At 38.1% G+C, this 22,409-nt stretch overlaps 1 protein-coding gene across 5 annotated transcripts in view; it reads right to left on the bottom strand.

The window, feature by feature from the left end:
• Positions 1 to 6,629: 6,629 nt before the first annotated feature.
• Positions 6,630 to 22,409, bottom strand: part of LOC106092869 (uncharacterized) — a 146,263-nt gene continuing 130,483 nt past the window's right edge. For all 5 annotated transcript variants that reach the window (XM_059360703.1, XM_059360717.1, XM_059360699.1 and 2 more), the window contains one exon: positions 6,630 to 8,714. In XM_059360703.1, coding sequence (XP_059216686.1) covers positions 8,491 to 8,714 — 224 coding nt within the window. In that variant the 3' untranslated portion in view covers positions 6,630 to 8,490. The remainder of the gene's footprint in view (positions 8,715 to 22,409) is intronic.

The raw sequence follows: 22,409 nt of genomic DNA, 5'->3' as shown, positions 1-22,409 counted from the left end.
GTGAGTAGCTGTCTCGCTCCGGTGGATATTTATCTGAATGCTTGGTTCTCCATTAGATGGGCTTCTTGGGAGTAGGTGATAGTCTTATCGTCTGCTCTCTGTTCTTTGGGCTGCAATAAGTCTCCCGTTACTGTACTGCTTGATGTTTCAATACTACCACCTCTGGAAATTCGCTTCTGACAGTCTCGATAAGTTTGTGCATTTGTTTGCAACGCTAAGAAGGAGAAGAGCTATAACCATTGATAAGTATACCGATCGAATCAGAATCACTGATTAGCTCTATCCATGTCCTTCGGTCCGTCTGTAAGTCCATGTGGACTTGTAATCAAAGCGCAGGTCGTATTTGTTGTCATATATCTCGTTTTTGGCCCAAGGACGGACGCTATTGATTTTGGTAAAAATCGGTTCAGATTCAGATATAGCTCCTATATATATATATATATATATATATATATATATATATATATATATATATATATATATATATATATATATATACATATATATATATATATATAAAAATCAATTTGTGTGTTGTTCCTTATAGACTCAGAAACGGCTGAACCGATTTTTTTGAAATTTCCACAGATGGTGCATAATGATCCCGTGGTGAAAATAGGGTACTACATTTTTTGATATCTGAAGGGGGGGGCGGACCCTCCCACTTACCCGAATTTTCAGAAACGCCACATCTCGGAGATGGGTGGTGCGATTTAAGCGAAATTTTGCGTGCTCTCATATAGTACCCTAAAAATAACAAGTAAAAGCGTGCTAAGTTCGGCCGGGCCGAATCTTATATACCCTCCACCATGGATCGCATTTGTCGAGTTCGTTCCCGGCATCTCTTCTTAGGCAAAAAAGGATATAAGAAAAGAGTTGCTCTGCTATTAAAACGATATCAAGATATGGTCCGGTTCGGACCACAATTAAATTATATGTTGGAGACCTGTGTAAAATTTCAGCCAATTCGTATGAGAATTGCGCCCATTGGGGCTCACGAAATAAAATAGAGAGAACGATTTATATGGGATCTGTATCGGGCTATAGACCGATTCAGACCATAATAAACACGTTTGTTGATGGTCGTGAGAGGATCCGTCGTACAAAATTTCAGGCATATCGGATAATAATTGCGACCTCTAGGGGTCAAGAAGTCAAGATCCCAGATCGGTTTATATGGCAGCTATATCAGGTTATGAACCGATTTGAACCTTATTTGACACAGTTGTTGAAAGTAAAAATAAAATACGTCATGCAAAATTTCAGCCAAATCGGATAGGAATTGCGCCCTCTAGAAGCTCAAGAAGTCAAATCCCCAGATCTGTTTATATGACAGCTATATCAGGTTATGGGCCGATTTCAACCATACTTGGCACAGTTGTTGGATATCATAACAAAACTCGTCGTGCAAAATTTCATTCCAATCGGATAAGAATTGCGCACTCTAGAGGCTCAAGAAGTCAAGACCCAAGATCGGTTTATATGGCAGCTATATCAAAACATGGACCGGTATGGCCCATTTACAATACCAACCGACCTACACTTATAGGAAGTATTTGTGCAAAATTTTAAGCGGCTAGCTTTACTCTTTCGGAAGTTAGCGTGCTTTCGACAGACAGACGGACGGACATGGCTAGATCGACACAAAATTTCACGACGATCAAGAATATATATACTTTATGGGGTCTCAGACGAATATTTCGAATAGTTACAAACAGAATGACGAAATTAGTATACCCCCCATCTTATGGTGGGGGGTATAAAAATTTGATATCCAAATTTCGGGGGTACCTAGGAGGGCTGCTCCACCCTAAAACCTACCAAACATATATTTAGAATAATCACGACAATATGGGACTCACATGAAAGGTATTTGCGAGTAGAATACGAATCTGATATCCAAATGTGGGACCACACCCCCAAACAGGACTTATTTACTGAACATGGGAATATGGGGCTTAAATAAAAGGTATTTGAATGTAGAGTACGAATCTGATATTCAAATATGGGACCAAGTGTTTGGGGGGCCGTCTATCACCAAAAAATCCCCCAAAGGGGAAAAATTTACGAATATTAGCAATAATGGGCTCAAATGAAAGGTCTTCGGGAGTAAAGCACGAATTTAATATCAATATTCGGGAAAAGTGTCTATGGGCCACCGCACCCCCACAACACCACCCACATAGGAAGAATTTGCTGACTATTGCAATATGATACTCAAGAGGGTTTTTAGAATATAACACGAATCCGATATATATTTTCAAGGCCAACTCACTGAGTGGCCGCCCATCCCCTAAAACACCCCCCAAGCAGGCCATGTTTCCCAACTATGGAAATATGGGGCTCAAATTAAAGGTGTTTGGGAGTAGGCAACGTATCTGATATCAACATTAGGGACCAATTGTCTGGCGGACGTCCCACCACCATAACAACCCCCAATAGGACGTATTTGTTCACCAAGACAATTTGGGTCTTAAAGAGATTGGAACTAAATATTTATAGTTTTTAGGGCCAATACCCCAAACCGAACATATTTGTTGGCTTTTGCAATAAGGAGTTTAAATGAGATTAGAAAACGAATTTTATAACCAATTTAAAGGCCAATGGCAATATGGGGTTCAAATAAATGATATATAGATATATGAGAATAGAGCAACGTGCTCTATATATGATATATTTCCGGGCTTAGTGTTTGGGGGACCACCCCAATCCCCAAAACGCCCCTAGATCGAGCATATTTAACGAACATGTCAATGTGGGGCTTAAATGGAAGGTATTGGGGGGTAGAACAAGAATTGATACCCACTTTCGGGACCAATTTTTCGGGGGGTCTACCCCTTTCCCAAAATACCCCACACACAGCAATTTTTTACTGACCATCGCAATATGGGCCTCGAATAAAGGTATTTGGGAGTAGAATACGAATTTGATATCCAAATTTAGGACCATGTATTTAGGGCATCACCCCTTTCCCAAAACACTCCCCATAGGGTATCAATTTTTCGACCATGGGAATATGTGGCTCAAATGAAAGGTATTTGAGATTAGAAAACAAATTTGATAACCTATTTTGGGGCCATGTGTTTGGGGGACGCCTCATCCTGTAAACTCCCCTAAGCCAATGGCAATGGTATTTGAAAGAAGAGCACCATGCTGATATTTTTTCAGGGCCAAGTGTCTGGGGGATCACCTCACCCCCGAAAACACCCCTAAATCAGATACCATGAGAATATCGGGCTGAAATAAAGTATTTTAGGAATGGAGTACACCTTACATCCAAACTGAAATTCGTAGACCAATAAAGATCATTTGGGATTCAGATAAAGGCATTTACATTGTTAAACTGTTAGTCAAGCTCTTTGTCGAAATTAAATATTCCAAGAAAAATTTTGTTCCATATGAAGTAAAAGAAGGCGCAGCGGAGCGGGCCCGGGTCAGCTAGTGTATAAATATATATATATATTTTAGCATACCAGCAAAATGTTATTAAAATCGGTTCGAATTTAGATATGTTACTGTTTGCGAGATTTCATCAAAATCGGTTCAAACGATCTGTTTGAAAGTCGGTTCAGATTTAGATATAGCTCTCATATACATATATATTTATATATTGTAGGGTAGGTGTAGGGTATTTTAATTGTAGGGTAATTAGGGTATTATAATTGTAGGGTAGGTGTAGGGTATTATATAGTCGGCTTCGCCCGATTTTTGCCCTATCTTACTAGTTTTTGAATATGTTGCTTATTTTTGCATACTTTGCATGTTATGAATATAGTTTGACATCAAAAACGCAAGATATCAAAAATAGGTGAACTGATTAAAGAGAATTTTTGTTTGCAACATTATAGCAACCCAAATCACTAATCTGGTAAAAAACTTGCTGATCAAGCTATTGGAGTACAATACGAATCTGGCAATCAGTTTTAGAATCATTAGGACTATATGGTTATAGCTGCCATACGTACCGATGTTCCAACAAAAAGTCTTGGGCCCATAAAAGACATATTTATTATTCTATTTCGTTAAAATTTTAAACAGTGAGTGAAGCCCATCCGATTCGGCTCAATATCTGTGTCAAATTGCAAGATGCGGACCGGACTGTTTAAGTCCAATTAAAATACGCGGTTTTAATTTCGTAAATTCGTTTGATTCGGGTTTATTGACCATAGATTGATTGAAGTTCTTATTAGAAATTTCTACTCCCTTTGAGTTCAACTTTGTAGATGAAATGTCAGACTCCAACGAGTTACTAACCCTTTCTCCAATGCTTGGCCCGCCACCTTTCTTCATTTTCTTATTACTTACACTCGTTATCGAACTTTCGCAACATACAGTCCATTATTTCGTGATTCTATTACATATCGTTGCAATAATTATAGAAGGCAATCTTGTTTACCCCCTTCGTACTTTAATCGAAAGTTTAAATAAAGCTAACATCTAACCCTTTTTATTGTCAATTAAAATGAACCCTACTGTCTTTTATTTCTATTTCTGTTGTTTTTACGCTTATGGCGAACAGGACTCTGTTTGGATATAGCTGACATATGTAGAGCGATTTCACGATTTAAGGTTCTGGATCCACAAAAGGCGCATTTGTAAAAAATTCGGCTTTTATTAGCCTCATTCCTTAAATCGGGAGATAGGTCTATATGGGGGCTATATTAAGATATTGACTAATATGAAACATAATTGGCACATTTATCAAGAAACTGACAGATATCGACACTAAGGTGGAGACACAATACCAGACATGAACCAAGATAGGGGCGTGGCATGGTGAATAGTTAAGGATTTTATAAGTAAGACGGAATTCTTTACTTAGATTTTCTTTTTCGAGGTTAAATTTTTTAGTATTTAGGGAGCACAACAAGCCGATTACTGGCTTAGGTATATGTGCATATATGCCTCTTTCCAACCATACCTTCAACCAACTTAATACCATTGATTGGGCCAAATTTCAGCGAAGTCAGATAAAAAATTCGGCTTTTATTGGACTTATGCCATAAATTGGGAGACCTGTCTATATAGGGGCCATATTAAGTTATAGATCGATCTGACACATATTTGACACAGATATCAGGGAACTTACTACAACTGTAAAATTTGCAAATTTCTCTAAGGAACAAGGGCAAACTATATACAATACAACTGGTTCTGCCTAATTCCAGCAAAATCGGTAATTAATGCGGATTTTATAGGCCTAAGACCTTAAATCGGGAGATCGGTACAAAGTTGGGTGTTGTAGGAGGACTTATTGTAGGATACAATTAGAGGAAAACGGCAAAACATTTAGATCCAGAACAGTACTTATACCCCTAATAGTTAACTTATTTAAAATTATAATTTTATCTATTTTGGCTCGTACATTTTACATAAATTTTCCATAAAAAATGTATATCTCAGATTACACTCAAAATTCGTTTCCCAACACCAAATTATATCTAAATTTTGGTCAATCTCTACTCATAATACAAAAGCGTTTGTCATAAAAAGACGCATTGCCTACAGTGTCGTTATTTTTTTTACCAAACTGACTTACTCAATTTCCATTGTTCCATTAGTTCCATTTCCAAAATCCATTGTGATATCACAGTTATAATTCTGTGGTGGCAGGCCAGATCCTCTGAATAAAATGATATTTGGATGAAAATCACAAAAAAAAACAAGTAAAAGCGTGCTAAGTTCGGCCAGGCCGAATCTTATATACCCTCCACCATGGATCAAATTTGTCGAATTCTTTTCCCGGTATCTCAGGCTATCTTCAGGTTATACCCACGATGCTGTTTCAGGCTATAGACCGATTCAGACCATATTTGACACGTATGTTGAAGGTCATAGGAGAAACCGTTGTACAATTTTCATTCAATTTCAGCCAAATTGGATAATAATTGCGCTCCCTCAATAACTGCGCTCAAGAAGTCAAGATCCCAGATCCGTTTATATGACAGCTATATCAGGTTATGGACCATTTTGCACCATACTTAGTACAGTTGTTGGAAGTCTTAACAAAACACTTCATGCCAAATTTCAGCCACTCTATTACGCTCTCTAGACGCTCAAGAAGTCGGTTTTTATGGGAGCTGTATCAGGCTATAGACCGATTCGGACCGCATTTGACACGTACGTTGGAGGTTATGGGAGAAGCCGTTGTTCAAAATGTCATCCAAAACGGATAGAAATTGCGCCCTCTAGAGGCTTAAGACCCCATATCGGTTTATATGGCAGCTATATCAGGTTATGGACCGATTTCAACCAGACTTAGCGCAGTTGTTGGAAGTCATACCAAAACACGTCGTGCCAAATTTCAGCCAAATCGAATAAGAATTGCGCCCTCTAGGCGCTCAAGAATTCAAGATCCAGGATCGGTTTATATGGACCATTTACCAGCCCAATCGACCTACACTAATAAGAAGTATTTGTGCAAAATTCAAGCGGCTAGCTTTACTCCTTCGAAAGTTAGAGTGCTTTCGACAGACAGACGGACGGACGGACATGGCTAGATCGACTTAAAATGTCATGTCATGTTCTTAGACGAATATTTCGAGGAGTTACAAACAGAATGACGAAATAAGTATACCCTTATCCTATGGTGGAGGGGGTATAAAAATCAAAAAACAACTGCACTCATGAAAGCTCAATAAGAATTTTATTTACAAAATGTTTCATTGATTCATTGTATGTACGCAAGTTGTATGTATGAACTAGTATAATATGAAGTACTAATGGGTATTTTTTTTATTTTTATTTTGTTTTTTTATATTCTCTTATTACACACACATTTGCAATTTTCCTAATATAACAAATAGTTTTCCAGTTTCGGGTATAGGTTTATGTATATGTGTGTGTGCGTTTGCCATTTCATATGTCATCACCATTTCCTTCGGTGACATAAAAAAATGTGTGAACTTAAAACCTTTTTCAAAATAATTTGTTTAACAACATAAGCCGATAACAACAACAATAATATTTGTTTGTCTAATTACGTAGGGACGTGTGCGAGTATGTATGTAGACGTAATGTGTATACATATAATGAATAGAGTAACACTTAACAAATTTGACTAGAAAAAAATAAACGAGAATAAGAGGGGAAAGCAGCCAGACCGAGAATGAGAGTGAGAGAGAAAGTATTAAATGAGGAATTGAGTTCGTCTCTATATTGAAAAGCCTTAACAATATCGACAAAGATATATTGGGAAAACTTACAAAAATCGATTGTGATTTGTAACATATATAAATTTTTTTGTTGGCAACCAAGAACAAAAACAAAAACAAAAACAAAAATATGCTACAACTGTCAGTGTTAATCGGGCAGCTAAAATTAACCAAATACTACACTCATAGATACGAGTTAAATCTGTTATATATTGATATTGTTTGTCAATCGATAGTGCAAAAATTAATAAAAATCGTAGGTTAATTTCAGTGTTGCATGGAATATGGAAAATCAATCCGATTTTTGTCATAACTTAGCAAAATTAAAAAGATCTCTTTCAAGTAGTTATTTGTAGTCTCTGAAGAAAGTTCAATTGACTTTCAAAATTTCAGGCCATCATTTTGAGGTGAGGGTATTCGAACTTGTTGCCCTCAACTGAGAGGTATTTTAATCTCTTCCAAGAGGAATCGATACTGTCACTCTTTTCGCATCAATTATTCGCTGTCTATTGTACAATCCTAGCAATCTAGTTTTATGTTGTGAAAACAATTTAATTTGGGATTGCTTCCATTCAACTTAAAACATCAACAGCAGATTTCGTTATGTTATTATCAGGAGGAATGGAGCACCGCTCTAATCGAAAAATAACAGTGCCATTTTGAAAAGTGATGTTCATGTGTTAGTTGCATTTGTATCCCACTATGTGTGCAACTCTAAAAGTTTGTCAGAAGACAAGAACATATAGTGTGATAGCACCTTAAAGAAGTACATTTCCATTTGTAGACAAAATATGTTGCAGTTCTTTTTTGCATCGCTATCGTTTCTGACTACCCTCTTGAAAATAAGACTCAATTAGTGAAAAGCGAGCATAGTATACGCCATTAGTTTCATTTCAGTTTGAATAAACAACGCCAAACCAGCTACCATCTACAAGTACTAGTAGCACTACCTTGTGTCATTTGCTATGTAAGATCATCTCTCGCAACAAATGGACGGTGGACACATTAAATAAGTGATGTTCTATAGGAGTTGGAAATCTTAGGTGCAGTAATCGAAACTGAATTTGTGGGGTCAGGACTTCCATATATTTAATGTTGTGTCAGTTGAGGTCAATGTGTGCGTGTGTGCACTCTCTCATTCTCTCTTCACATGTTGTGACCGCAAATAATACTGGCGATGACTGATAACGATTTAAGATACGGCTTCATCCTTACTTATCATCATAAATTAGCTAAACTTAAAAACTTAAACGTAAATCAAGAGTACATTGAGTTGGGTTTTGGGGGATTCTTTAACTACCATCATTGTGAGCGAATTCGCAACGTAACACTAGCCTTAATCGAAGATGCATGCAAATACCGCCAAGCAATTTAGTCCGAAATTTTCCCAGCAGCCTTCCTCGGAGGAACCTTTTTCGGCCCGTCTCATCTTTTTTGGATAGTTCTTTGGGTTACTTCTATCACTAAGGTTAATGGGCATTTTGGCAAATTCTGGCCGCGGTGTTCGAAACTTCTCCAATAATTGACTTTGCTCTGGTGTTAAATTCTTGAGTTTTTTACCTGAAAATGGAATAAGAAGGAATATGGAATACTTAAATTTTGGAGCGGTATTGATTTTTTGTTTGCAGAAATTTGCAAAAACTGTAGATACAATCAAACATAATCACATCCAAGCCATTGCATCATCATTTTAAATAGAGCAATTGCAAACAGCTGACTCTGGCGATTTAAAATAGTATAAAGATTATAACTCAATAAGTTGTAAAAGAATAGTTGCATGGAGTTGCGAAAATATCTACACAGACAAACAATTATCCAATGATGTATGGACAATTCCATAAAAAGTTACGTCCTTGCTCAAAAAAATTAAAATTATTTCTAAATAATTTTTATACCCTCCACCATAGGATGGGGGTATATTAATTTCGTCATTCTGTTTGTAATTCTTCGAAATATGCGTCTAAGACCCCATAAAGTATATGTATTCTTGATCGTCGTGACATTTTAAGTCGAACTAGCCATGTCCGTCCGTCTATCTGTCGAAAGCACGCTAACTTTTGAAGGAGTAAAGCTAGCCGTTTGAAATTTTGCACAAATACTTCTTATTAGTGTAGGTGGGCTGGGATTGTAAATGGGTCAAATCGGTCTATTTTTTGATATAGCTGCCATATAAACCGATCTTGGGTCTTGCCTTCTTGAGTCTTTAGAGGGCGCAATTCTCGTCCGGCGTAGTGTTTTGATATCACTTCCAACATTTTTGCGAATTATGGTCCAAATCGGGCCACAACCTGATATAGCTGCTATATAAACCAATCTGGGATCTTGACTTTTGGAGAGGGCAATTCTCATCCGATTTGGCACAAATTTTGAACAACGGCTTCTCCCATGGCCTTCAACATACGTGTGCAATATGGTCTGAATCGATCTATAGCTTGATACAGCACCCATATAAACCGATCTCCCGATTTGTCTTCTTGAGCCCCGAATCGGACGATAACCTCCTCCTCCTCCGTCTTTATTCATTATTTTTCGAGTAGAAGAACACCAGCCATAATAATTGCGCCCTCTAGAGGCTCAAAAAGTCAATCTGAGAGATCGGTTTATATGGCAGCTATATCAGGTTATATACCGATTTAGACCATACTTAGAACAGTTGTTGGAAGTCATACCAAAACGACATATGCAAAATTTCAACCATATTGGTTGAAATCCAATCGGTTTATATGGCGGTTATATCAGGATAAAGACTGATTTATATCATACTTAACATAGTTGTTGGAAGTGAAAATAAAACACTTCTTGCAATATTTCGGCCAAATCGGATAAGAATTGCGCCCTCTAGATGCTCAAGAAGACATTATCCCAGATTGGTTTATATGGCGGCTATATCAGGTTATGGACTAATATAGACTATACTTTACACAACTGTTGGAAGTCATATCAGCTCAGTTCGTGCAAAACTTCAGCCAAATCGGATAAGAATTGCGCCCTCTAGAAGCTCTAGAAATCAAGACCCAAAATCGGTTTATATGGCAGCTATTGTATTATTGCAAAATTTCAAGCGGCTAGCTTTACTCCTTTGAAAGTTAGCGTGCTTTCTATACCTCCATCCTATGGTGGAGTGCATAAAATATCTTTTTAAACTCGTTTTAAGAGTCCAAAAAATGCCCGCTTTTGCATATAAGTAATACCGGCTGAACATTCACCTTATAATTGTTCGGAGTGACATCATTGTTTCTCAAATATACCTCCTACCGGTTATTGCAAAATAAAATAAAGAACTAAAGTAAGTAGTAAGTGCAAGCATTTTTATTTTAAGGTTCAATTATGTAACGCCCGTTACTAATAAGGAACCACAGAGTGTTTTTCCAAACGAACTACTTTAATTTTTTTTTTCTTTGACAAATTTCGAGATATAAGAAGGTATCATAAAGGTCTCCAATTATGGTGTATCTTCTTGAATAACTTTATACTTTAGTAAAATATGAACATGGTGAACAAAACTAAATAACTGAAATGAGGCATTCTTGGCTCATTGTAATATTTATCATCAAATATATAAATTTAAGCAAATGAAGATAAAAAATGGTATTTAGTGACTTCAAGAACTTCGATCAAGAGAACAACATTACATCTTTAGCTAACCATCATCACACTTAAACCATACTCGTCAAAGAAGCAGAGAGGTCTGATACAATATTATGCTACATATTAAGCGAAATCAGATAACAAATTTACCTTTTATGAGCTCAAGACCCATGCTCGGACCATATGGCAGCCATATCCAAACATGGTGCGGTCTACCCAATGGAAATAAGCATTATATAAGTTCTACATGGTTTATATGGGGACCGGTCTACGTAAGCCTGTATTCAAATAGTATGCTTTAAGTCTAATTACATTGTGTTTATGAAAAAGTAACGTTAAATCAAATAGAAGTTCCTATGCAATATAAGAATAAAAATAGCCCGTAACGCCCGTTACAAGTAAAGCTTAGATTTTTTCAAAGGTTTTGAAATAAGATGAGAGGCAAGTATGTAAAGTTTCATGTCAGAAATTATTGAATGATGTTCACATACAAAATTTTTAACCAATCAAGAGATTGGTGAAAGGCCTTCAAATTTCGCTAAGTGTCACGGTAACGTTACGAAAAAAACCAATGATATTAATTGATGGTTCGTTAATGTGGAAATTGGACAAAGTTCATATAAAATGTAGCTTTCAAATATTGGGTCGCCCAAAAAGTAATTGTCGGTAATATAGTAGTAATATAATCGGCGTTGACAAATTTTTTCAACGGCTTGTGACTCTGTATTTGCATTCTTTCTTCTGTCAGTTATCAGCTGTTACTTTTAGCTTGCTTTAGAAAAAAAGTGCGCGAAATTTTCTTTACATTTGTTTGTTTGGCGTCAATTTTAATATGGGTACCACATGTATTGAAAGAAATTCATTTAACAAACCGAATCAACGCTTGTGATATGCACCTTAAACGCAATGAATTCGATCTCTTTTTAAAACGAATCATAACTGAAGATGAAAAGTGGATTGTTTACAAGAACGTTAGTCGAAAACGATCACGGTCCAAGCATGGTGAACCAGCTAAAACCACTTCAAAGGCTGATATCCACCAAAAGAAGGTTATGCTGTCTGTATGATGGGATTGGAAGGGTGTGGTATATTTTGAGCTGCTTCCAAGGAACCAAACGATTAATTCGGATGTTTACTGTCAACAATTGGACAAATTGAATACAGCCATCAAGGAGAAGCGACCAGAATTGGTCAATCGTAAAGGTGTCATATTCCACCAGGACAACGCTAGACCGCACACATCTTTGGTCACTCGCCAAAAACTGAGTGAGCTTGGCTGGGAACTTTTGATGCATCCACCATATAGCCCTGACCTTGCACCATCAGACTACCATTTATTTCGATCTTTGCCACTCCACTCCTTAAGTGGTAAATCTTTCGGCAATGATGAGGCTATAAAATCGCACTTGGTTCAGTTTTTTGCAGATAAAGGCCAGAAGTTCTATGAGCGTGGAATACTAAATTTGCCAGGAAGATGGCAAAAGGTTATCGAACACAATGGCAATTATATATTCGATTAAAGTTTACTCAAAGTTTTATTAAAAATGCATTTACTTTCTTTCAAAAAAATCCGCAATTACTTTTTAGGCAACCCAATATTTTGTTCAGAAGATATATTCATTTATTTCAGTAAAAATTTAACACCCGTCACAATGGAATTGCCCATACAAGAGTAGTTTTTCGCAAATCATACGTAGGAGAAATTGCACAACAAATTCTAAAAGATAAAGTTACGAAAGCTTCAAAATTATAACAAATGTTTGAAGGACTATTAATCATAAAAGGCTTCTTAATGTGACATTGTTGTCTATTGAAGTTACCTTTCAAAAAAATTGTATTGCCGTCAACGCTTCATCGGCCATTCGATCAAAGCAAAGCGGCATCTGAGGCAAAGGCGTCATTAAATCATCAAAGTTTTTCTTCCTTTCTAATTAGGGATTTCGGAAAAAATTTTAAAAACAATAGCGGACTGAGATTAATATTAGGGTCGAAGAATCCTAACGCCGATAAATTCTCTACTGCTAGGTCCGATATTATCTCAAAAATATGAGACCTACGTAGCTACTTGGGACCAAGTGTGTGGGGGACCGTTCAACATCCAGAAAATTCCCAAACTGATGTGTAGGCCCACGGGGACTACATGACACTCAAATAAATTTTAATGGCAATAGAGTTCGATTCTAGTATCGAAGTTTGTGAGAAGTGTATTGGGGCCGTCCACAGAAAAATATCTCAAAAGGACATGTAGGCCAGTGGGGATTAAATTGAATGGTCTTTGCGGGGTACGGTACAAAAAGGTCTCTCAAAGGTCTTTAAAAATGTTAAATGGTATATTATGACAAGATGTTAAAAATGCAAAGTGTTTCCCAATAGCGACTTGGCAACTTTGAATTTAGTTTTTGAAAGCACTCTTACACTTATCATCGAACTGCCACTGTTAATTAATTCTGTAAACTCAACATTTTCATTATGGTAAAGTACACGAATAAGGTCGGAAAATCTTAAAAATTTGCTACCGAAATTCGGAGCCGGTGGTCGCTAATTTAAGAGCGAGATCATCTTCAGTGGCGAAGCTTATTTTTGGGTTCGTCAACAGGACGGTGCCACACAGCCGATCCCATCACCTCGGGTATAAACGTAAACCTCGTCAAAATCCGGTGAAAAATGCATACCTTATGCACCATAGCAGCGATATCGAAATATGTTCCGATTTGGACCAAATACTAATAAGCACAAATCATTGTTCAATTGTGTACAACAAAATATTGATATTTTTAGTAGCTATATCTAAAAATAAACCGATCTGAACCATAAACGACACGAATGTTGAAAAGCCTAATATAAGTCACCGTGTCAAATTTCAGTGAAATCGGATTATAAATGCGTCGAGATATAGGCCTATATGGCAGCTATATCCGATCTGGGCCAATTAGAAGAAGGATGTCGAGTGGCCTAACACGATTCACTGTCCCAAATTTTGGCTAAATCGGACAATAAATGCGCCTTTTATGGGCCTTAGACCCTAAATCGAGAGATCGGTCTATATGGCAGCTATATCCAAATCTGGACCGATCTGAGCCAAATTGACGAAGGATGTTGAAGGGCCTAACACAACTCACTGTTCCAAATTTCAGCAAAATCGGATAATAAATGTGGCTTTTATGGGTATAAGACCCTAAATCGGCGGATCACTCTATATGGCATCTATTTCAACATATAGTCCGATATGGCCCATCGTCGAACCTAACCCTCTTAGGGACAAAAAAAGAATCTGTGCAAAGTTTCAGCTCAATATCTCTATTTTTAAAGAGTATAGCGTGATTTCAACAGACAGACGGACGGACATGTCTAGATCGTCTTAGATTTTTACGCTGTTTCTGTTTTTAGTGAATTTCAAATTTCAGTGAATTTCAGGATTATAAATTGCGACTTTTTTGGGGTCAAAACCTTAACTCGAGAAATTGGTCTATATGGCAGCTATATCCAAATCTAGACCGATTTGAGCCAAGTTTCAGAAAAATGTCGAAGAGCCTACCACAACTCACTGTCCCAAATTTTGGCGACATCGGACAATAAATGCGCCTTTTATGGGTCCAAGACCTTAAATCGAGAGATCGGTCTATATGGCAGCTATATTAAAATCTGAACCGAACTGGGCCAAATTGAAAAAGGATGTCGAAGGGCCTAACACAATGCACTGTCAAAAATTTTGGCAAAATCGGACTTTAAATGCGCCTTTTATGGGCGCAAAACCTTAAATCGAGAGATCGGTCTAAATGACAGCTATATCCAAAACTGGATCGATCTAGGCCAAATTAAAAACGGGTGTCGAGATAATAAATGTGGCTTTTATGGGCGCAAGACCCTAAATCGGCGGTCCGTTCTATATGGGGGCTATATCAAGATATAGTCCGATATAGCCTATCTTCGAACTTAACCTGCTTATGGACAAAAAAAGTATCTGTGCAAAGTTTCAGCTCAATAGCTCTATATTTAAAGACTGTAGCGTGATTTCAACAGACATGCGGACGGACATGGCTAGATGGTCTCAGATTTTTACGCCGATCAAGAATATATATACTTTATAGGGTCGGAAATGAATATTTCTATGTGTTGCAAACGGAATGACAAAATGAATAAACCCCTTTCCTTCGGTGGTGGGTATAATAAAAGTTATCAACTCCTTATTGGCAAACCCAATATGACAAATAAGGTAAACAAATGAAATAATATGGATTTGACAAGGACCCGTGACCATGAATGCCTTGGCCCACTAGGCATATGCTTAAAATTATTAAAAGATTGATATATTTTCAAAAAGCCATTTTAAAATGTTACGAAGTGCGCCGGATCGGCTAGTAGGATATTGTACACGAAAGAGGTTTCCAAAAGTGCTATTATTTTAGTATTTAAAGAAAAGTTAAATTTTTTGGCGTATATCTGAAGATAAATTCATTTACAGGTAGGAGCAGTAGACCAACAACAAAAAACCGAGGAAACTATCTGTCAAAATTAGTGTTTGGTGCAACTCTGATTTTTAGTTTGTAACTATTTAGTTCGCCCCATTTTATCGTTATTCATTCAATTCAAACTCAAAACAGAATGTTATGAAAATTCGGTAACGGATAGCGTACTTCGCGAGGAAAAAATTGTACTCAGCTGTTTGCGGTTCACTACCTGTAAAAGAATTTGTCTTGGTACAACTTAACTTTTACGTGGCCGACTTTGGGGCCTGATGTTAAATCTCGATGTACAATTGTGATTACCTTTTCCAGAGATAGCACGGCCCGGAAGCTTTTCCGTAAAAGAGCAATGGTTTTGTTGCACGTAGCTGCCTTGTTGAATGTAAACGTTGTCCACATCATTATTATCCAACTCCAAGCATAAATAATCATAATTCATCTCTCTATAGTGCAATCCATTCACTGTAACTGTTGATCCAACCTCACTTTCGAAAACGTATGGTCCAATGACCCCATCGAACCATAATCCGCACCAAACAGTCACACGTTAAGTCAACGCAGTCAACAATAATTCTTGGACTTCCCGAGCTCCAGATGCGACAATTTTGCTTTTTGATGTAGTTACCGAGGTAAAATTGGGCCTCATCATTCAAGATGATTTCACCACTCTCTATATAATTTCAAAATAGCACTTCTTTTTGGAAACCCCTTTATAAGCTGGCCCCGAAATGTTTCCTTACACTCTAAAGCGGCATTTTTTAAATCAACATGCTACATTTAAATTTTTGAAGCCGGTATCTATAATCGAACATCACATGCAAAATTTCGACCATATCATTTACAATTGCACCCCCCTCCGTAAGTTATTAAGGTTATGAAGAGAGGGAGCGGATATAAATTCACCTCATGCCACTATTGACATACACCTTAGCCTCCGTCAGTAATTTAGGTTATGAAGAGAGGGAACGGAGATAATTCCACCTCATGCCGCTATTGACATACACCTAGGCCAGTAAACTGAAAGCAACTTGACATTGAAGATGCTTTCAATAATGTTAAACCGACGTCAATCATAAAGAAGTTGGAGTTTCTAGGCATCAACTCTTCCGTTAGAAAATTTATTAATAAAATAATTACGGCAGGCTGGAGATCTGTGGATCTAAAAAGATGGGTCAGCAGAAAAACACCTCGAGGAGGTGTACCCTATACTTTGGAATATAGCCATTAACAATATGTTATTGTCTCTGGAAGAAAAAGGTGTAAAAGTGATCGCGTATGCTGATGACGTGGCAATTGCGGATAGTGGAAAGTTTCCCAGCACTCTTAGAGATGTAAATTCAGGATGCTCTACGTGTAACAGCGAAGTGGGCTACCGAAAGTTGTCTAGGTGTAAATCCGTGCAAGACAGACGTAGTTCTTTTCAGCAGGAGATACAAGTTGCCTACGGCGGAACCTGTCTCCTTGGGAGGAGAGAATATTCCACTTACCGAAAGCGCAAACTACCTGGGTGTTTTGCTGGACAGGAAATTGAACTTCAAATCCAACATTTTGGAAAGGCAACTCTTGCCCTATACACCTACAAGAAGGCCAATGGCAAAAGTTGAAGATTTAGACCGCGTGTCATGCATTGGGTATATACTGCAGTTGTCAGACCTATAATGATATATGGTGATGTGGTCTGGTAGACGGCGCTTTAAAAGTCCACCTACTGTTCAATACTCAACCGCAACCAAAGGATGGCTTGTTTGTGCATCACAGCCGCACTGAGGACGACACCTTCTGATGCATTGAATTTAATGCTACATCTAATGCCTCTGGACACTGCGGCTAGATAAATTGCAGCGACCATTGCCGTGAGGCTAAGGGAGCTTTCTCATTGGCCATGTGGCGGCTACGGACACTGTGTTATCCCTGATACAATGTCCGATGATGTGGGCAGTGTGGATTAAACCATACCTGAGCCGCTTTTTGATAAACTATCTATTCCTGATAGAACCGATTGGAACTACGATAACCCTAGTGAGAGAAGTTGCATAGAGATTCTTACGGATTGTTCCAAACTAGACGCCCAGATGGTTGCCCGACCACTGCAGTGTGTATCAGTGTGTGGTGGAATGGCTAAGATATAATGTCATAACGACTATTGGCGTAAATATCTTCTCAGACAGCCATAAAATCCCTGGAGAACGTATTTCTCCACACAAAACCCGCTCTCATCTGTCGCAGATGTTTAAACCTGTTAAGGATGCCGGGCCACAAAGATATCCCAGGGAATTGTAAAGCGGATGAGCTTGCGAGACTAGGAACTTCCTTATACATTCCAGGAATACTGGAACCTGTACGTATGCCTCTAGCGAAGGTTGCCAGCAACGACTTTTGCAGAAGCTGTGAGGAAATCGATGAAGAAGAGACAATAGAACACTTTTCGTGTGTGTATATCTCGCACTAACAGTCAGAAGGAGTTCCACTTTAGGTTCTCATTTCCTTGAGAACCTGTCTGATTTAGCGGATTTGAACATTCCCAAGTTGTTGGGCTTCTTAAAGCGATCTGGATGGTTCAACGGTAGGAACTTGAAGGCATATTCCTTCTTCTGTTTCTGTGGTATCACAATAGACGAAAATGTCTAAGTGAGTCTGTTGGCAGACTGCCGCTTAAACCTAACCTAACGTAAGCCAGTAATCGGGTTGTTGTGTGCTTTGGACACACGAACTTTGGACCATGAATATATTTATTCTCCTTTTATACCCTCCACCATAGGATGGGGTGTATACTAATTTCGTCATTCTGTTTGTAATTACTCGAAATATTCGTCTCAGACCCTATATATATACTCTTGATCGTCGCAACATTTTATGTCGATCTAGCCATGTCCGTCCGTATGTCCGTCCGTCTGTCTGTCGAAAGCACGCTAACTTCCTAAAGAGTAAAGCTAGACACTTGAAATTTTGCACAAATACTTCTTTTTAGTGAAGATCGGTTGGTATTGTAAATGGGCCATATCGGTCCATGTTTTGATATAGCTGCCATATAAACCGATCTTGGGTCTTGACTTCTTGAGCCTCTAGAGTGTGCAATTCTTATCCGATTGGAATGAAATTTTGCACGACGTGTTTTGTTATGATATCCAATAACTGTGCCGAGTATGGTTCAAATCGGTCCATAACCTGATATAGCTGCCATATAAACATATCTGTGGACTTGACTTCTTGAGCTTCTGGAGGGCGCAATTCCTATCCGATTTGGCTGAAATTTTGCAAGACGTATTTTATTCTTACTTTCAACAACTGTGTCAAATAAGGTTCAAATCGGTTTATAACCTGATATAGCTGACATATAAACCGATCTGGGATCTTGACTTCTTGAGCCTCTAGAAGTCGCAATTATTATCCGATTAGCCTGACATTTGGTACGACGGATTCTCTCATGACCATCAACATACGTATTTGTTATGGTCTGAATCAGTCTATAGCGTGATACAGCTCCCATATAAATTGCTCTCTCTCTCTCTCTCTTTTACTTCTTAAGCCCCCAAAGGGCGCAATTCTTATTCGAATTGGCTGACATTTTACACAGGTCTCCAACATATAATTTAATTGTGGTCCAAACCGGACCATATCTTGATATCGCTCTAATAGCAGAGCAAATCTTTCCTTATATCCTGTCTGAGGCATACCGACATTTATGATCTTTATCAACCAAGGAGTAAAATAAAAATCGGCAGATCGGTCTGTTTGGAAGCTTTGTTTAAATAAGTTCCGAACGGTACATATGCGATCCGAATATCGGGAGCCACCAGCAACTTATTGTTCCGAGTTACAACGAAATCGGGAAATCAATGGCCCCAAATCAGCCAATCTGTCTATATGGCAGTTATTTCTAAATTTGGTCCTATCTGAACCATTTTCAACTGTCACCATGTCATTGTCACTATAACTAATTTCAGCGAAATTGGATGATAGGAAGCTCAAAACAACTCAATAGTTAAAAATTCAAAGAAATCGGGTAATAAATGCGGCTTTTATGGACTAAGGACGCTAAAGCGGCACATAGGTCTATATGGCTGCTAAATATATCTAAGTATGCTCCGATACGCACTTTATTCGAATCGGATGGCGAGAGTTTTAATGAAACTCACTGTTAAAATTTTCAAAGGCTGAATCGTGATTATAAACTACACACAGTGTTGCCAAATCGAAAAATCATGGAAATTATTCTAAAACTTTTGAACGGATAGAGATATATATACGAAACTTTACACAGCCATGTTGAGGTGTTTTCAAAAAATGTAAAATTTGGGGATACTAGTGAGTCCAGGAGCTGATGCATATGGCTTGACATTTGGTTACCTCGAGCTTGTAAAATTTTGAATTGCTTGGCAAACAGTAGTCATTTATGGGCCGATCGGATTGATTTTTTATACCCTCCACCATAAGATGGGGGGTATACTAATTTCGTCATTCTGATTGTAACTACTCGAAATATTCGTCTGAGACCCCATAAAGTATATATATTCTTGATCGTCGTGAAATTTTATGTCGATCTAGCCATGTCCGTCCGTCCGTCCGTCGAAAGCACGCTAACTTCCGAAGCAGTAAAGCTGGCCGCTTGAAATTTTGCACAAATACTTCTTATTAGTGTAGGTCGGTTGGTATTGTAAATGGGCCATATCGGTCCATGTTTTGATATAGCTGCCATATAAACCGATCTTGGGTCTTGACTTCTTGAGCCTCTAGAGTGCGCAATTCTTATCCGATTGGAATGAAATTTTGCACGACGTGTTTTGTTGTGATATCCAACAACTGTGCCAAGTATGGTTCAAATCGGTCCATAACCTGATATAGCTGCCATATAAATCGATCTGGGGTCTTGACTTCTTGAGCCTCTAGAGTGCGCAATTCTTATCCGATTGGAATGAAATTTTGCACGACGTATTTTGTTACAATATCCAACAACTGTGCCAAGTATGGTTCAAATCGGTCTATAACCTTATATAGCTTTCATATAAACCGATCTTGGGTCTTGACTTCTTGAGCCTCTAGAGGGCGCAATTCTTATTTGATTGTAATGAAATTTTGCACGACGTGTTTTGTTTTGATATCCAACAACTTTGCCGAGTATGGTTCAAATCGGTCCATAACCTGATATAGCTGCCATATAAACCGATCTTGGGTCTTGACTTCTTGAGCCTCTAGAGTGCGCAATTCTTATCGGATTGGAATGAAATTTTGCACGACGTGTTATGTTATGATATCCAACAACGTTGCCGAGTATGGTTCAAATCGGTCCATAACCTGATATAGCTCCCATATAAACCGATCTTGGGTCTTGACTTCTTGAGCCTCTAGAGTGCGCAATTCTTATCCGATTGGAATGAAATTTCGCACGATGTGTTTTGTTATGATATCCAACAATTGCGCCAAATATGGTTCAAATCGGTTCATAACCTGATATAGCTGTCATATAAACAGATCTGGGGACTTGACTTCTTGAGCTTCTAGAGGGCGCAATTTCTATCCGATTTGGCTGAAATTTCGCAAGACGTCTTTTATTGTTACTTGCAACAACTATGTCAAATAAAGTACAAGTCGGTTCATAACCTGATATAGCTGCCATATAAACCGATCTGGGATCTTGACTTCTTGAGCCTCTAGAGGTCGCAATTATTATCCGATTTGGCTGAAACTTTGTACGACGGATTCTCTCATGACCGTTAACATACGTGTTTATTATGGTCTGAATCGGTCTATAGGCCGATACAGCTCCCATATAAATCGATCTCTCTATTTTACTTCTTGAGCCCCCAAAGGGCGCAAATCTTATTCGAATTGGATGACATTTTACACAGGTCTCCAACATATAGTTGAATTGTGGTCCAAACCGGACCATATCTTGATATCGCTCTAATAGCAGAGCAAATCTTTTCTTATATCCTTTTTTTTTGCCTAAGAAGAGATGCCGGGAAAAGAACTCGACAAATGCGATCCATGGTGGAGGGTATATAAGATTCGGCCCGGCCGAACTTAGCACGCTTTTACTTGTTTTAAGATAAGCTCGTAAACCCTTTAAAAACATGTCTAGTGTATCCGTAACGGTTTATGAGTTATTGGTCTTACAACTAATTTTTTGAACATTTTCGCTACATTGTCGTCGGTATTTCTAACAAGTAAGAGCGTGCCAAGTTCGGCCGGGCCGAATCTTATATACCCTCCACCATTGATCGCATTTGTCCAATTGTATGCGCGGTATCTCTTTTTAGGCAACTAAATAATATTGAATAAGAACTGTTATGCTATTGCAGCTATATCAAGTTATTGTCCGATTCGGACCATAAATGAATGCTGAACATTGTAGAAGTCATTGTGTAATATTTCAGTTCATTCCGATAAGAATTGCGCCTTGTAGAGGCTCAAGAAGCAAAATCGGGAGAGAGGTTTATATGGGAGCTGTATCAAGCGATTGATCGATTCAGCCCATATTAGACACGTATATTGAAAGTCATGAGAGAAACCGCTGTACAAAATTTCTGCTAAATCGGATGAGAATTGCGCCCTCTAGAGGCTCAAGAAGTCAAGATCCCAGATCGGTTTATATGACAGCTATATCAGGTTATGTACCGATTTGCACCATACTTAGCACAGTTATTGGAAGTCATAACAAAACACCTCATGCAAAATTTCAACCAAATCGGATGAGAATTGCGCGCTCTATTGGCTCATGAAGTCAAGATCCAAGATCGGTTTATATGACAGCTATACCAGATTATAAACCGATTTGAATCATACTTAGCCAAATCGGACCAGAATTGCGCCCTTAAGAGGCTCAAGAAGTCAAGACCCAAGATCGGTTTATATGTCAGCTATATCAAAACATGGACCGATTTGGCCCATTAACAATCCCAACCGACCTACACAAATAAAAAAAATTTGTTCAAAATTTCAAGCGGCTAGCTTAACTCCTTCAAAAGTTAGCGTGCTTTCGACAGACGGACGGACATGGCTAGATTTTTCATATAGTCGGCGTTGACATATTTTTTCACAGCTTGTGACTCTGTAATTGCATTCTTTCTTCTGTCAGTTATCAGCTGTTACTTTTAGCTTGTTTTAGAAAAAAAGTGTAAAAAAGTATATTTGATTAAAGTTCATTCTAAGTTTTATTAAAAATGCATTTACTTTCTAATAAAAAATCCGCAATTACTTTGTGGGC

Source organism: Stomoxys calcitrans, chromosome 1, assembly GCF_963082655.1.
Source record: "Stomoxys calcitrans chromosome 1, idStoCalc2.1, whole genome shotgun sequence".
Classification (NCBI taxonomy): Eukaryota; Metazoa; Arthropoda; class Insecta; order Diptera; family Muscidae; genus Stomoxys; species Stomoxys calcitrans.
Note: the sequence above shows the minus strand (reverse complement) of the source record. Positions and strands in the feature narration are given on the sequence as shown.